We start from the raw sequence: 16,790 nt of genomic DNA, 5'->3' as shown, positions 1-16,790 counted from the left end.
TGGGTTCGGTCACTATTAAAAGAATGTCTTACCAGATGTCCCGATTTCACCTCAGACTCCTTCCAGTATCGGAGTTGGCCCACGGGAAAGTCTTGCCAGTCTCCCTCGGTGCTGGAGGCCTGTTTCGACAGGGTGTAGGCAAGGAGCCCTAGGCTCTTTGTCTTGAACCCAGGGCAAACCCTGAAGGTGGTATGGGGAACCACCAATCCTGTCTGTCGCCAAAAGAAATCTGGAACTTCAGCAAGAAATGCAATGTCGTCTCTTCCTTTAACCTCTCCAATCACCATGACTGGGAATTTCTGTCACTCGAGGGGTGCATAATATTAGCTTTCCTCAGTTGAGCACCACGTAGGGTCATAACACAGAGTCACATGAGAGTCGGCCGCTAGCAGAAGGTGTTCAAATGTACTGGAGTCCAGATAAAGTGCCCACCTCTGGGTGGTCAGAGGAAGCTCTCAGTTGTTCACAGTTCCAGCGTGATATCCTTGTCCGTGCATAGAATCTCGACTTCCAATGGACAGAGCAAATCTCTCCCTACGAGATTACACCCCCGTCTGGTGGTGACTGTCATTGAAACCTCACACTGGTTCCCCTGGAATTCCACCTGCGTTTGCTGGGTACGTGAATACGTACGTTCCGTGCCATCGAACCCTGACAGAGTGATTGTAGCGTCTGATAGCTGGAATCCCTTTTCCGATACTGTTTCCTGACCGAGAGTGGTTGTGGTTGCCCTCATATCAATCATAAACGGAACTGGATTTCCAGCAACTTGCAATATTACATTGGGCTCTTCCTGAGTGTTGGCACTCATGGTTGGAAGCATCTTCTTGTCAGTTTCTAAACGGGTTGTTGTCCCCCACCTGTCCCTTGGTAGGTTTTTATTCCCATTTCTGTTCCTCAGATAAAGCCCGCTCGCATCCTTCTTCCTGCTGAGCATATTCACCTTTAATATTAGTTCCCTTCGAGGTTGATCGAGATTCGAAAGTTGGGTCCTAATGATATGTCAAAGCTCGTCACATTCAATTTTGTTCATTGTCAGGCCAATCCATATTATTTGTTTCAATCATGTTGGCTAACTTAGTTGGTAAGCATTGGAGCAGTAGGGCATTGAACTAGGGGGACAGATTCCCATCATTAAAGTCTTGGTCTCCTGCGAAGGTGCCGTAGCAGGCCACAAATCGCTCTCAATAGTCTGGTCCCCATTCCCCAGGCTTAGGTTTGTATTCAGGTACTTTAGTGATGTTTACAGGTTGCTGGAGAGCCCTTTCCAAGGCTTGAATAATCTGGTCTGTCTGTTCATTCTGATTATGTTTTCCCACCTGTAACGCCTGATAGGTTTGGTATCTCTATTCTGCCTTCCATTTCTGCCCTTCATTAGCTGAGAGAATCATGCAGCAGAGACTGAATAAATCTTGCGGAGTCACATTAAACATTTGTATAGTACTGTGGACATACTGAGCAAACTGTGCTGGTTTTTCTTTTCTATTGAGGCTTCCAGGGAGCATACACAGGAATCACTGAGGGCTGTCCCTCCTCCTAGTCCTAGGCGGAGCATTTGCTACTGCTGTTCAGGAGGATTTAAACTAATGTGGCAGGGGGATAGGAACAAGTGCAGAGAGACAGAGGGGTGCAAAATGAGAGTAGAAGCAAAAAGTAGTAAGGTGAAAAGTAAAAGTGGCAGGCAGTCAAATCCAGGGCAAAAATCAAAAAGGGCCACTTTTCAACAAAATTGTATAAGGGCTAAGAGTGTTGTAAAAACAAGCCTGAAGGCTTTGTGTGTCAATGCAAGGAGCATTCGTAATAAGGTGGATGAATTGAATGTGCAGATAGTTATTAATGAGTATGATATAGTTGGAATCACAGAGACATGGCTCCAGGGTGACCAAGGATAGGAGCTCAACATCCAGGGATATTCAATATTCAGGAGGGATAGACAGGAAAGAAAAGGAGGTGGGGTAGCGTTGCTGGTTAGAGAAGAGATTAACGCAATAGAAAGGAAGGACATTAGCCTGGAGGATGTGCAATCGATATGGGTAGAGCTGCGTAACACTAAGGGGCATAAAACGCTGGTGGGATTTGTGTACAGGCCACCTAACAGTAGTAGTGAAGTTGGGGATGGCATTAAACAGGAAATTAGAAATGCGTGCAAAAAAGGAACAGCAGTTGTAATGGGTGACTTCAATCTACATTTAGATTGGGTGAATCAAATTGGTAAGGGTGCTGAGGAAGAGGATTTCTGAGAACGTGTGCGGGATGGTTTTCTGAACCAACATGTCGAGGAACCAACTAGAGAGCAGGCCATTCTAGACTGGGTATTGAGCAATAAGGAAGGGTTAATTAGCAATCTTGTCATGCGAGGCCCCTTGTGTAAGAGTGACCATAATATGGTGGAATTCTTCATTAAGATGGAGAGTGATATAGTTAATTCAGAACCAAATGTTCTGAACTTAAAGAAGGGCAACTTTGAAGATATGAGACGTGAATTAGCTAAGACAGACTGGCAAATGATATTTAAAGGGTTGACAGTGGACAGAAACATAGAAAATAGGTGCAGGTGTAGGCCATTCGGCCCTTCGAGCCTGCACCGCCATTCAGTATGATCATGGCTGATCATCCAACTCAGAACCCTGTACCTGTTTTCTCTCCATACCCCTGATCCCGTTAGCCACAAAGGTCATATCTAACTCCCTCTTAAATATAGCCAAAGAACTGGCCTCAACTGTTTCCTGTGGCAGAGAATTCCACAGATTCACCACTCTGTGTGTGAAGAAGTTTTTCCTCATCTCGGTCCTAAAAGTCTTCCCCTTTATCCTTAAACTGTGACCCCTCGTTCTGGACTCCCCCAACATCGGAAACAATCTTCCTGCATCTAGCCTGTCCAATCCCTTTAGAATTTTATACGTTTCAATAAGATCCCCCATCAATCTTCTAAATTCCAGTGAGTATAAGCTTAGTCGATCCAGTCTTTCTTCATATGAAAGTCCTGCCATCCCAGGAATCAATCTGGTGAACCTTCTTTGTACTCCCTCTATGGCAAGAATGTCTTTCCTCAGATTAGGGGACCAAAACTGCACACAATACTCTAGGTGCTGTCTCACCAAGGCCTTGTACAACTGCAGTAGAACCTCCCTGCTCCTGTACTCAAATCCTATTGTTATGAATGCTGGCATACCTTTCGCCTTTTTCACCGCCTGCTGTACCTGCATGCCTCCCTTCAATGACTGGTGTACAATGACACCCAGGTCTCGTTGCACCTCCCCTTTTCCTAATCGGCCACCGTTCAGATAATAATCTGTTTTCCTGTTCTTGCAACCAAAATGGATAACCTTATATTTATCCACATTAAATTGCATCTGCCATGAATTTGCCTACTCACCTAACCTATCCAAGTCACCCTGCATCCTCTTAGCATCCTCCTCACAGCTAACACCGCCGCCCAGCTTTGTGTCATCCGCAAACTTGGAGATGCTGCATTTAATTCCCTCATCTAAATCATTAATATATATTGTAAACAACTGGGGTCCCAGCACTGAGTCTTGCGGTACCCCACTAGTCACTGCCTGCCATTCTGAAAAGGTCCTGTTTACTCCCACTCTTTGCTTCCTGTCTGCCAACCAGTTCTCTATCCACATCAATACCATACCCCCAATACTGTGTGCTTTAAGTTTCTACACTAATCTCCTGTGTGGGACCTTGTCAAAAGCCTTTTGAAAATCTAAATATACCACATCTACTGGCTCTCCCCTATCCACTCTACTGGTTACATCTTCAAAAAATTCTATAAGATTCATCAGACATGATTTTCCTTTCACAAATCCATGCTGACTTTGTCCGATGATTTCACCTCTTTCCAAATGTGCTGTTATCACATCTTTGATAACCGACTCTAGCATTTTCCCCACCACCGACGACAGACTAACCGGTCTATAATTCCCCGGTTTTTCTCTCCCTCCTTTTTTAAAAAGTGGGGTTACATTAGCCACCCTCCAATTCTCAGGAACTAATCCAGAATCTAAGGAGTTTTGAAAAATTATCACTAATGCATCCACTATTTCTTGGGCTACTCTGGGATGCAGACCATCTGGCCCTGGGGATTTATCTGCCTTTAATCCCTTCAATTTACCTAACACCACTCCCTACTAACATGTATTACCCTCTGTTCCTCCATCTCACTAGACCCTCGGTCCCTTACTATTTCCAGAGGGTTATTTATGTCCTCCTTCGTGAAGACAGAACCAAAGTAGTTATTCAATTGGTCTGCCATGTCTTTGTTCCCTATGATCAATTCACCTGTTTCTGGCTGTAAAGGTCCTTACATTTGTCTTGACCAATCTTTTTCTTTTCACATGTCTGTAAAAGCTCTTACAGTCAGTTTTTATGTTCCCTGCCAACTTTCTCTCATAATCATTTTTCCCTTTCCTAATTCAGCCCATTGTCCTCCTCTGCTGGTCTCTGAATTTCTCCCAGTCCTCAGGTGTGCCGCTTTTTTTTGCTAATTTATATGTTTCTTCTTTGGACTTGATACTATCCCTAATTTCCCTTGTCAGCCACGGGTGCACTACCTTCCCTGGTTTATTCTTTTGCCAAACTGGGATGAACAATTGTTGTAGTTCATCTATGCGATCTTTAAATGCTTGCCATTGCATATCCACCGTAAACCCTTTAAGTATCATTTGCCAGTCTATCTTAGCTAATTCACGTCTCATACTTTTAAAGTTACCCTTCTTTAAGTTCAGAACCTTTGTTTCTGAATTAACTATGTCACTCTCCATCTTAATGAAGAATTCCACCATATTATGGTCACTCTTGCCCAAGGGGCCTCGCATGACAAGATTGCTAACTAACCCTTCCTCTTTGCTCAATACCCAATGTGGAATGGCCTCTCTCTAGTTGGTTCCTCAACATTCATATGCAATGGCAAGCATTTAAAGATTGCATGGATGAACTACAACAAGTGTTCATCCCAGTTTGGCAAAAGAATAAACCAGGGAAGGTAGTGCACCCGTGGCTGACAGGGGAAACTAGGGATAGTATCAAGTCCAAAGAAGAAACATACAAATTAGCCAGAAAAAATGGCACACCTGAGGACTGGGAGAAATTCAGAGTCCAGCAGAGGAGGACAATGGGATTAATTAGGAAAGGGAAAAAAGGTTATGAGAGAAAGCTGGCAGGGAACATAAAAACTGACTGTAAAAGCTTTTATAGATAACGAAAAGAAAAAGATTGGTTAAGACAAATGTAGGTCCCTTACAGTTAGAAACTGGTGAATTGGTCATAGGGAACAAGGACATGGCAGACCAATTCAATAACTACTTCAGTTCTGTCTTCACTGAGGAGGACATAAATAATCTTCTGGAAATAGTAAGGGAATGAGGGTGAGTGAGATGGAGGAACTGAGGGAAATGCATGCTAGTATGGAAGTGGTGTTAGGTAAATTGAAGGGATTAAAGGCAGATAAATCCCCAGGGCAAGATGGTCTGCATCCCAGAGTGCTTAAGAAATTAGCCCAAGAAATAGTGGATGTATTAGTGATAATTTTTCAAAACTCCTTAGATTCTGGATTAGATCCTGAGGATTGGAGGGTGGCTAATGTGACCTCACTTTTTTAAAAAATGAGGGAGAGAGAAACCGGGAAATTATAGACCGGTTAGCCTGACATCGGTGTTGGGGAAAATGCTAGAGTTGGTTGTGAAAATGTGATAGTAGCACATTTGGAAAGAGGTGAAATAATCGGACAACGTCAGCATGGATTTTTGAAAGGAAAATCATGTCTGGCAAATCTTACAGAATTTTTTGAGGATGTAACTAGTAGAATGGATAGGGGAGAACAAGTGGATGTGGTATATTTGGATTTTCAAAAGTCTTTTGACAAGGTCCCACACAGGAGATTAGTGTGGAAACTTAAAGCACACAATATTGGGGGTATGTTATTGATGTGGATAGAGAATTGGTTGGTAAACAGGAAGCAAAGACTGGGAGTAAATGGGACCTTTTCAGATTGGCAGGCAGTCACTAGTGGGGTACTGCAAGGATCAGTGCTGGGGCCCCAGTTGTTTACAATATATATTAATGATTTAGACGAGGGAATTAAATGCAGCATCTCCAAGTTTGTGGATGACACGAAGCTGGGCGGCAGTGTTAGCTTTGAGGATGCTAAGAGGATGCAGGGTGACTTGGATAGTTTAGGTGAGTAGGCAAGTTCATGGCAGATGCAATTTAATGTGGATAAATGTGAGGTTATTCACTTTGGTTGCAAGAACAGGAAAACAGATTATTATCTGAATGGCCGATTAGGAAAAGGGGAGGCGCAATGAGACCTGGGAGTCATTGTACACCAGTCGTTGAAAGTGGGCATGCAGGTACAGCAGGCAGCGAAAAAGGCAAATGGTATGTTGGCATTCGTAGCAAGAGGATTTGAGTACAGGAGCAGGGAGGTTCTACTGCTGTTGTACAAGGCCCTGGTGAGACCACAGCCGGAGTACTGTATGCAGTTTTGGTCCCCTAATCTGAGGAAAGACATTCTTGTCATAGAGGGAGTACAAAGAAGGTTCAACAGATTGATTCCTGGGATGGCAGGACTTTCATATGAAGGAAGACTGGGTTGACTAGGTTTACACTCACTGGAATTTAGAAGATTGAGGGGGGATGTTATTGAAATGTATAAAATTCTAAAGGGATTGGACAGGCTAGATGCAGGAAGATTGTTTCCGATGTTGGGGAAGTCCAGAACGAGGGGGTCACAGTTTAAGGATAAAGGGGAAGCCTTTTAGGACCAAGATGAGGAAAAACTTCTTCACACACAGAGTGGTGAATCTGTGGAATTCTCTGCTACAGGAAACAGTTGAGGCCAGTTCATTGGCCATATTTAAGAGGGAGTTAGATATGGCCCTTGTGGCTAAAGGGATCAGAGGTATGGAGAGAAAGCAGGTACAGGGTTCTGAGTTGGATGATCAGGCATGATCATACTGAATGGCGGTGCAGGCTTGAAGGGCCTAATGGCCTACTCCTGCACCTATTTTCTATGTTTCTATGTGTGGAAAATTAAAATCTCCCACAATCACAACATTGTGCTTACTGCAAATATCGGCTATCTCCTTACAAATTTCCTCCTCCAATTCTCGCTCCCAATTAGGTGGTTTATAATACACCCCTGTAGGTGTTACTATACCTTTCCCATTCCTCAATTCCACCCAAATAGGCTCCTGAAATGAGCCCTGTAATCTATCCTTTCAAAGCACCGCTGTAATATTTTCTCGGACAAGCATTGCAATACCTCTCCCTCTTGCCCTTCTGATTCTATCACACCAGAAGCAACAAAATCCAGGAATATTTAGTTGCCAATCACACCCCTCCTGCAACCATGTTTCACTAATAGATACAACATCATATTTCCAATTATCAATCCATACTCTAAGCTCATCTACCTTTCTTACCTTGCTCCTAGCATTAAAATAGATGCATTCAAGAAACTTTCCACCCCTTTCTCTCTGTTTATCTCTAATGGTGCAAACAACTTTATTATCTCTTTTTTCCTTCTCCCCTACATCTTCGGTCTGAGTGCTCCAACATCAGGGAGGAAGTTCAAATCATCTCTGTGTTAAAAGTTTAACCATCACGGTGACTGAAGGCAGCTGCAGGTTCATGAGGGACTGTTGCTGTCAGATTCTGCAGTTCTTGCGGCTGCTCATCGCACCCAGGACTGAACCCTGGTCACTGAGCATTGGAGGAGTCCGTTCTGCTGATGTTAGCCTTAAACTAGACTGGTGTTTAATATTGTGGATCTGTGAAAGATAAATCAGTTCTGTATCAAGTCCCGTGTCTCAGGTACTAACTGTCTCTACCACACTCACAATGTACACTAGAAAGGCCACTCAGCCCATCTGGTTCCTGCCCATGTTTCTGTTCCATATCAGTAATATGAAAATCTACCCCTGCCATTCCCCTCTCACTCTCCCTGAGATGACAGGTTGCAAATAGTCACCACTCCATGGGATAGGAGATTTCCCATGAATTTCATGGAAACATATAAATGCACAACACATTACAGATGCTTTGTCCCACATTGCCGTGCCGACCATGTATCTTACTCTAGAAGCTGCTTAGAATTACTCTACCACATAGCCACCTATTTTCCTAAGCTCCATGTACCTATCTGAGAGTCACTTAAAAGACCCTATTGTATCCGCCTCTACCACCGTCACTGGCGGTGCATTCCACACACACACCACTCTTTGCTTAAAAAAGTTAGCTCTGACATCTCCTCTGTGCCTACTTCCAAGCAGCTTAAACCTATTCCCCCTCGTGTTAGCTGTTTCAGCCCTGGGGAAAAAACCTCTGGCTATCCACATGACCAATGCCTCTCATCATCTTATACACCTGCATGAATTTCCTGCATGATTTTCTCCGGGCTGAATAAGACGATGAGCTCACTGTGGTTGTGACGTTCTCTCTCTCCGTGTGTCTGATGTCACAGCCCCGCCTCACTCAGGCACTTAAAGCGACACTCACAGTAAACGAACCTGCGGTCTCATAACACAATGCACCTCTAAAGTCTGACAGCAGACTAGCGAGTGAATCTTCGATGGTGCAGAGTCAGAAACCGAAGATTTGCCAGCCTGAGTCAGGGGCTCCAGAGAGAGATGGGGTCCAGAGGAGGAGGACGAATAAGACCAGCAAGATGTGGTCAAAAGTGAAAGATTAGAAGCATTTGGAAACTGGTTGATCGAAAAAAAAGGTGGTTAATTTCTGCAAAACACAGGTGGAAATCAACAGATCAGGCAGAAATTTTGGAGAGGAATAAATAGACAACGTTTAGGCCGAGCCCCTTCAGCATGCCTAGACTGTGTACTCCGCTGTTTAGTTGCTCTCTGAATTGCAGAGTTCCTCCAGCATTTTGTGTGTGTGTCTCTGTATTTCCAGCAACTGCAGAATCTCCTATGTTTTATACCTGCATTTTACTTTGGCATTGGATACACGTTGATATTGAGTATATTGCTTATGGGAGCCGCTTTCTGCGTTAAAACAGCTGCAGATTTTTTCTATACCCAAAAGATTAAAAAAATGAGGTATGGACATTGAACAGGTGCTTGCAGAAATGTTTAATGGCACCGTGATTACCCATAAGGCCATGCGTTAAGAATCTCGCCGGTGCTGAAGCGCCGATGAACTGCGCAGGCGTCAGGCTGAGGACGTCCCCGAGTATCACGCATGCGCGCAGTACACAGAAGGCCTTGAAAATGTCGGCTGCAGGTAAGAGCGTTTCTCCGTGTTTTTATCTTAAACACCGACTTCGGGATAATTCCTGTGAAATCCGGTCACCGTGACCAGCAAACCCGGGACAGTCCTGCCCTCTTCCCTCTCTCTCAGCCCAACGATCCGTACACGGGCCCCGGGGAGCTTCCGGCTGATGAGGGAATGGGAACCGATGGATCTCTCAAACAGAGCTGAGCTCCAGCTATCTAAATGCAAGGATTAGGAACTCAGAGAAAGGGAACAAAATCTTTTACATCAGCAGTTCAGAAAATCAGCATTAGTACTCTTTTCCGTAGATGCTGCCTGGCCTGCTGAGCTCCTCCAGTATTTTGTGTGTGTTGCTTCCTCTACCTCCTCTTGCTCTGGACTTTTCTACCGGTGAGAACATGTTTTGTCCCATTCTCTCTGGGTACGTAATGATATCAAACACCTTTGCCCTGGGAAACAAGTAGCTTTCACATCACAAATGTGCCAGACTCCAATGAGACAGAGAACTGCCCTTCCCTTCATACTCATTGGGATTTCATTCAATGAGTTCACCACCGTCAGTCATTGGGGGAGGGTTCAGGGGGAATATTTATGTAGAATACAGAAACTGGTGATGCCTGCGTGCATTGTGGTGATGCAAAAGTTGCTGGAGAGTTTGCAAGTGGGAAGAAGTGGAGTGATATTTGGAAATCTGACTTTTTAAAGCGTAATTTAGCAATTTAGCACCTGTGGACAATGTGCAAAAGTTTTGGAGAAAATCCTTCATTACCCATTACAGGCCTGCTACGTAGGTTGTGTGAGAGTGCAGATAAACTGGATCGAACCCAGAGGAGATCAGAACGTGATTTGCTAGTGTGTCACTGTGCACATATTGTCACTGGGTAAAAAATGCACAGTACAAGATTTATCTGCACACTGGTTATTACAAATTAGAGGGGAGATTATTACAAATTAGAGGGGTATTGGAGGGAAGGAGGGGAGACCTCCAGTGTCCCTGATGCCCTCACCTACAAGATGTGCAGCTTGTAACCATGCACTTCAATGAGCTGCAACTTGAAATGGGTGAATTCCAGATCATCCAGCAGTTGGAGGGGGTGATAGATATAACATGAAGAGAGGTGAGTTACACCCAAGGTGCCGGACACAGGAAACTGGGTGAGAGTCAGGAAGGGGAATGAGGTTAAATATCCATCGCAGAGTACTCTAGTGGCCATCCCCCACAACAACAGGTGGACCACTTTAGAAGCTGTTGGGGGGTGTTACCTGGCAGAGGAAAGTCAAAAGGCTGATCGGGGATTCATTAGTTAGAGGAACAGAACAAGAGGGGAGGAATATCCTAGTGGTAAGGCTTGATAGTGGTAGTGAGCAGGGGAGGGTGTGATGTGGTTAAAATAAGGTGGATGGTAGCATTTTTACACACCTGTCCATGTAAATGTACTGAGTCATGGAAAGTAGACTGTGCAATGTATAATTTCCTTGTTTATATTTAGAGACATTTTTTGGTGTATAAAATGATGAGGGGTATTGAGAGTGTGAGTGGCCAGAGGAGTGTTTTTTTATTTTCCCAGGGTTGAAATGGTTAATGCCACTTTTCCACACTCCCATAGACCCTTTGTCCATCTCCAGAGTAAGTAGAGATGGAAAAATATTTAAGATCTCCCCCATCTGCTTTGTTTCCACACGTGGATTGCCATTCCGGTCTTCCAGAGGACCAACTTTGTGCCTTGCAATCCTTTTGCTCTTAATCTATCACTAGAATCCCTGAGGATTATCCTTCACCTTTTCTGTGACAGCAACCTCATGCCATCTTTTAGCCATCCTGATTGATTTCTTATGTGTTCTCTTGCATTTCTGATATCCATAAGAAACTGACTGCCTATCCCTGTTATGCAATTCCATTTTGTGCTTTACCACGGTCTCAATATCTCTTGCAATCCAAGTTTCCCTACAGTTTCTATCTTTACCTTTTATTCTGACATACCCGCTTACTACTTTCAAAATTTTGCTTTGAAGGCCTCCCATTTACCAAGCACACCTTTGCCATAATGCAGCCTGTCCCAATCCACAGTTGCCAGATCCTAGTATCTTAATTCCAGGTGTTGATCCATGCCCTGAACACATCCACCTTTCCAACGCTGCTCCTTGTATTGAAATATACAGGGCTCAGCATATTCACTGCACCATGCTCAACTTTTTCATTCCTGACTTTGTCTGAGGCCTGAACAACATCTGTCTCCACAACCTCTCCACTATCTGTTCTGTTATTCAGGCTCCCATTCACCCTGCAACTTTAGTTTAACCCTCCTTACCCCCACCTCCCACCATGCAGATCTATCACCCCTTTGGCTTTCCTCTCCCAGATCAATAAAAAGGAGGTGCATACAAGGTACAGGCAGATAGGAACAAATGGGGTACTTATGAAATACAGGAAATTCAAGTGAACACTTATGAAAGAAATAAAGGCATGAGGTTGCCCCAGCAGACAAGGTGAAGGAGAATCCTCAGGGATTCTGCAGACTTGTTAAGAGCAAAAAGATTGCAAGGGAAAAAAACAATTCTCTGGAAGATCAGAATGGTAATCCATATGAAGGGATAACATAGACTTCAGGAGATTTTTTTTTGCATCCGTATTTACTCAAGAGATGAACACAGAGTCTATAGAAGTGAGGCAAAGCCGCATCAACTTCATGGACGCTGTACAGATTACAGAGGTGGAGGTGTTTGCTGTCTTGAGGCAAATCAGTGTGGATCAATCCCCAGGGCCTGACAAGTTGTTCACTAGGACCCTGCGGAAGACAAGTGCAGAAATTATTGGGGCCTAAGCACAGATATTTAAATCATCCTTAGTGACAGTTGAGGTACTGGAGGATTGGAGGACAGACAATGTTGTTCTGCTGTTCAAGAAAGGCTGTAAAAATAAACTAGGAAATTATACATTGGTGAGCTTGACATCAGAACTGGGAAAGTTATTGGAATGTGTGTGCAGGAACCCGATATATACTGTAAGTGGATGAAGGCAAGGCAGTGGATGTTGTCTACATGAACGTCAGCAAGGCACTTGACAAAGTCTCATATGGGAGGTTGGTCAAGAAGGTTCAGTCACTCAGCAGTCAAGATTAGACAGTAAATCGGATGAGACACTGTCTTTGGGAGAAGCCAGAGTGTGGTAGCCGATGGTTGCCTCTCTGACTGGAGGCCTGTGTCTAGTGGTGTGCCACAGGGATCAGTGCTGGATCTGTTGTTGTTTGTCATCTATATCAGTAATCTGGATTATAGTGTGGTTAACTGGATCAGCAAATTTGTGGATGACAACAAGACTGGGGGTTTAGCGGACTGCGAGAAGACTATCATGGCTTGCAGTGTGATCTGGATCAGGTGGGAAAATGGTTTTAGAAATGGAAAATGGAATTTAATGCAGACCAGTGTGAGTTGTTGCACTTTGGTATGACCTACCAAGGGAGGTCTTTCACAGTGACTGGTCGGGCACGGAGGAGTGTTGTAGAAGAAAGGGACCTGGGAATACAAGTCCTTAATTCACTGAAAGTGGTATCACAGGTAGATAGGGATGGAAAGAATGATTTCAGCCCATTGCCCTTCATGAACCAAAGTACTGATAACAATAGATGGATGTTATGTTGACTTCTAGAAGACATTGGTGAGGCCTAATTTGAAGTATTGTGTGCAGTTTTGGTCACCTACCTACAGGAAAGATGTAAAAGAAGTTCAGAGATTTCAGAGAAAATTCACAAGGATGTTGCCATGTCTGGAGGACTTAGGTTATAAGGAAAGATTGAACAAATCAGGACTTTATTCCTTGGAATGCAGAAGATTGAGGGGAGATTTGATTGTGATAGAGAGGCACAGATAGTGTTAATGCAAGCTGGCTTTTTCCACGAAGATTGGGTGGGACGACAACCAGAGGCCATGGGTTAAGGGTGAAAGGTGAAATGTTAAGGGGAACATGAGAGGAAACTTCTTCACACAGACAGTTATCCGAGTGTGGAATGAGCAGCCAGCACGAGTGGTGCATGTGAGCTCGATTTCAACATTTAAGAGGTTTGTGTTGGTACCTGGATGGTAGAGGTGTGGGAGTGGGCAATTGAAATAGTTCAGCACATACTAGATGGCCCAAAGGGCCTGTTTCTGTGTTGAAATTTTTTATGACTGTGACAACAACCTGAAATAATAGAAAAATTCACTTTAACCCCTTTTGACAGCTGTGAGGACCAACCAGTCATTTCAGCAGGAATTTTTATGTGGCGTTTAAACTGTGGCACTTTAAGTTAATAATACATAAAAGAAGATCCCAGCTGCACGTCAAGAAAAACTATTTGTGTGAGACTGTTTCAGTTACTGTGGGGCCAGGCACCCATGCAGCTCAGCAGGAACAGGGAATAATACCAATGGAGAGAGTCAAACTGAGCCAGGTCACAAATTGGAGATGGCAGAAATGCCCCATTCTTATACAGACAGGAAGAGCATCAGAGAGATTGATGGTCATTCCAGATACCAGCACTCTGCCCAGTCAGGAGATGATTTCTCTGTCCAACTTGGCTTCAACCTCATTGTAACAGTGTGATACCAGATCAAACCTTGGCAACTCAAGTAATCTCATCTGTAATGTTGTCCTACACCCATTGATGGATTTTGTAAATCTTTTTACAGGTTAAAAACGAGAAGGAATTCATTTCCAGGAAGCTCAAACATGGCACACCAGTTTCGTTGTCTCTGTCTAGATATTTAAGGAGCAAGGGATTCAATCAACCATCCTTCCGGCTCAGACTGTGGGGAGGGATTCACTCGATCATTTGACCAACTGGCAAGACCATCATTTTGCACAGGAGAAAGGCCGTTCTCCTGCTCAGTGGGAATGGATTCACTCGGTTATCACAATTGAAGGTACATCAGCAAGTTCACACTGGACAAGGCCATTCATCTGTTCTGTGTGTGAGAAGGGGTTCAGTCGGTCATCCCACCTGTGAACACACCAATCAGTTCACAGCACATCGGGCAGAGGCTGGTCATCTGCTGAATTTCTGGGAAAGGATTCACTCTGTCATCTGACCTAATGGCTCACCAGCGAGTTCACACCAGGGAGCGGCCGTTCACCTGCTCAGTCTGTGAGAAGACATTCACTCGGTCATCCACCCTCCTGAGTCACCAGCGAGTTCACACTGGGGAGAAGCCATTCACCTGCTCAGTCTGTGGGAAGGGATTCAGTCAGTCATCCACCCTACTGGTACATCAGCGAGTTCACACTGAGGAGAAGCTGTTCACCTGCACAGACTGTGGAAAGGGATTCACACTGTCATCCCGCCTACTGGTACATCAGCAAGTTCACACTGGGGAGAAGACGTTCACCGGCTCAGAATGTGGGAAGAGATTCACTGACTCTTCCACCCTACAGAGACATCAGCGAGTTCACACTGAGGAGAAGCCATTCTCCTGCTCAGTCTGTGGGAAGACATTCACTCAGTTATCCCACCTACAGAGTCACCAGCGAGTTCACACTGGGGAGAAACCGTTCATCTGCTCAGAATGTGGGAAGAGATTCACTGACTCTTCCGCTCTACAGAGACACCAGCGAATTCACTCTGGGGAGAAGCCGTTCACATGCTCAGTCTGTGGGAAGAGATTCACTGACTCTTCCACCCTACAGAGACATCAGCGAGTTCACACTGGGGAGAAGCCGTTCACCTGCTCAGAATGTGGGAAGAGATACACTGACTCTTCCACCCTACAGAGTCATCAGCGAGTTCACACTGGGGAGAGGCCGTTCACCTGCTCAGTGTGTGGGAAAGGATTCACTTGGTCATCCGACTTACGGAGTCATCACCGAGTTCACACTGGGGAGAAGCCGTTCACCTGCTCAGTCTGTGGGAAGAGATTCACTCAGTTATCAAACCTACAGAGTCACCAGCGAGTTCACACTGGGGAGAGGCCATTCACCTGCTCAGAATGTGGGAAGAGTTTCACTCTGTTATCCCACCTACAGAGACACCAGCGAATTCACACTGGGGAGAAGCCGTTCACCTGTTCAGAATGTGGGAAGAGATTCACTGACTCTTCCACCCTACAGAGACACCAGCGAATTCACACTGGGGAGAAGCCATTCACCTGCTCAGAATGTGGGAAAGGATTCACTCAGTCATCTGACCTGCAGAAACACCATCCAGTACACACTGGGGAGAAGCCGTTCACCTGCTCAGTCTGTGGGAAGGGATTCACTCAGTCATTCACCCTACAGAGTCACCAACGAGTTCACACTGGGGAGAAGCCGTTCACCTGCTCAGTCTGTCGGAAGGGATTCACTCAGTCATCCACCCTACAGAGTCACCAGCGAGTTCACACTGGGGAGAAGCCGTTCACCTGCTCAGAATGTGGGAAGAGATTCACTCACTCTTACAACCTACAGAGACACCAGCGAGTTCACACTGGGGAGAGGCCATTCACCTGCTCAGAATGTGGGAAGGGATTCACTCAGTCATCTCACCTACAGAGTCATCAGCGAGTTCACATTGGGGAGAAGCCGTTCACTTGCTCAGTCTGTGGGAAGGGATTCACTCAGTCATTCACCCTACAGAGACATCAGCGAGTTCACACTGGGGAGAAGCCGTTCACCTGCTCAGTCTGTGGGAAGAGATTCACTCAGTCATCGCACCTGCAGAGTCATCAGCGAGTTCACACTGGGGAGAAGCCGTTCACCTGCTGAGAATGTGGGAAGGGATTCACTCAGTCATCGCACCTACTGGCACACCTGTCAGTTCGCAATGGGGAGTGGCCATTGTTATGAATCCCTAGGTTTTGTTTGCTGTGGACTGTTATTTTAAGAGAGAGAGAGAGAGATTAAGAAAGCGAATCAGTCTGACTTGCAGCTTGTTTACATCGCTCGCAGCTTTGTTTAGTTTTAACCGAGGACAAAGACACTCAGAGTCAGGTGGAGATGAAGGAGGAAAAATGGAAGGATCAAAACCAGGGAACTAGTGGCCAAGGGTCACTATTTAGAAGTTTCCTTTGCCCATAAGGGTGGGTTAATTATCAATTCACCATATATCGAATGTGTGGTTGTCCCCTCATTTGATCCATAGGAGTGGATCTGATTAGGGATATCCTGTGGAGACCACTTATGTGTTAACCCTTGCCTGGCTGTGGTGTGGTCATTCATTTGAAGATGATACCCCTTATGACGAGTAACTTTTGGTGATAATTTGTATGTACATTTGTAAAGATGATGGATAAAATCTACAGTGACTGTTCTCTCATTTTACCACCATGGAATCTGTGGAATTCGACATAATTGCCTTCTCTCAACATTTACCCTGGATTACAAATATCTTTCTCTCATCACGTATTCCATGGTTGAACTGAACTTTAATACTTTACCATCTCAAGACTCCAAGCCCTGAGCTCAATAGTTTGGGAGTTATATTTACACACATATATACACATAACACTCATGAGGAAATCTGCAGATGCTGGAAATTCAAACAACACACACAAAATGCTGATGAAACACTGCAGACCAGGCAGCATCTATAAGAAGTACTGTC

General features: G+C 44.8%; 3 protein-coding genes across 4 annotated transcripts in view; 1 reads left to right on the top strand and 2 right to left on the bottom strand.

Annotated features, from left to right (window-relative positions):
- LOC140722423 (uncharacterized) overlaps positions 1-16,790 on the bottom strand; it is a 324,366-nt gene that overhangs the window by 218,041 nt on the left and 89,535 nt on the right. The gene's annotated exons all lie outside the window — the stretch shown is intronic.
- The window catches only part of LOC140722452 (NACHT, LRR and PYD domains-containing protein 3-like), a 289,733-nt gene that overhangs the window by 222,831 nt on the left and 50,112 nt on the right, over positions 1-16,790 (bottom strand). The gene's annotated exons all lie outside the window — the stretch shown is intronic.
- LOC140722424 (uncharacterized) overlaps positions 1-16,790 on the top strand; it is a 42,581-nt gene that overhangs the window by 5,905 nt on the left and 19,886 nt on the right. The window contains 1 exon segment of the mRNA XM_073037168.1: positions 13,906-16,009. Within this exon segment, the coding sequence (XP_072893269.1) occupies positions 14,309-16,009 (1,701 nt within the window). The 5' untranslated portion in view covers positions 13,906-14,308.

This window comes from Hemitrygon akajei, unplaced genomic scaffold (assembly GCF_048418815.1).
Source record: "Hemitrygon akajei unplaced genomic scaffold, sHemAka1.3 Scf000077, whole genome shotgun sequence".
NCBI classification, from domain to species: Eukaryota; Metazoa; Chordata; class Chondrichthyes; order Myliobatiformes; family Dasyatidae; genus Hemitrygon; species Hemitrygon akajei.
The sequence above is the reverse complement of the archived record's forward strand: the minus strand, read 5'-3'. Positions and strand labels throughout refer to the sequence as shown.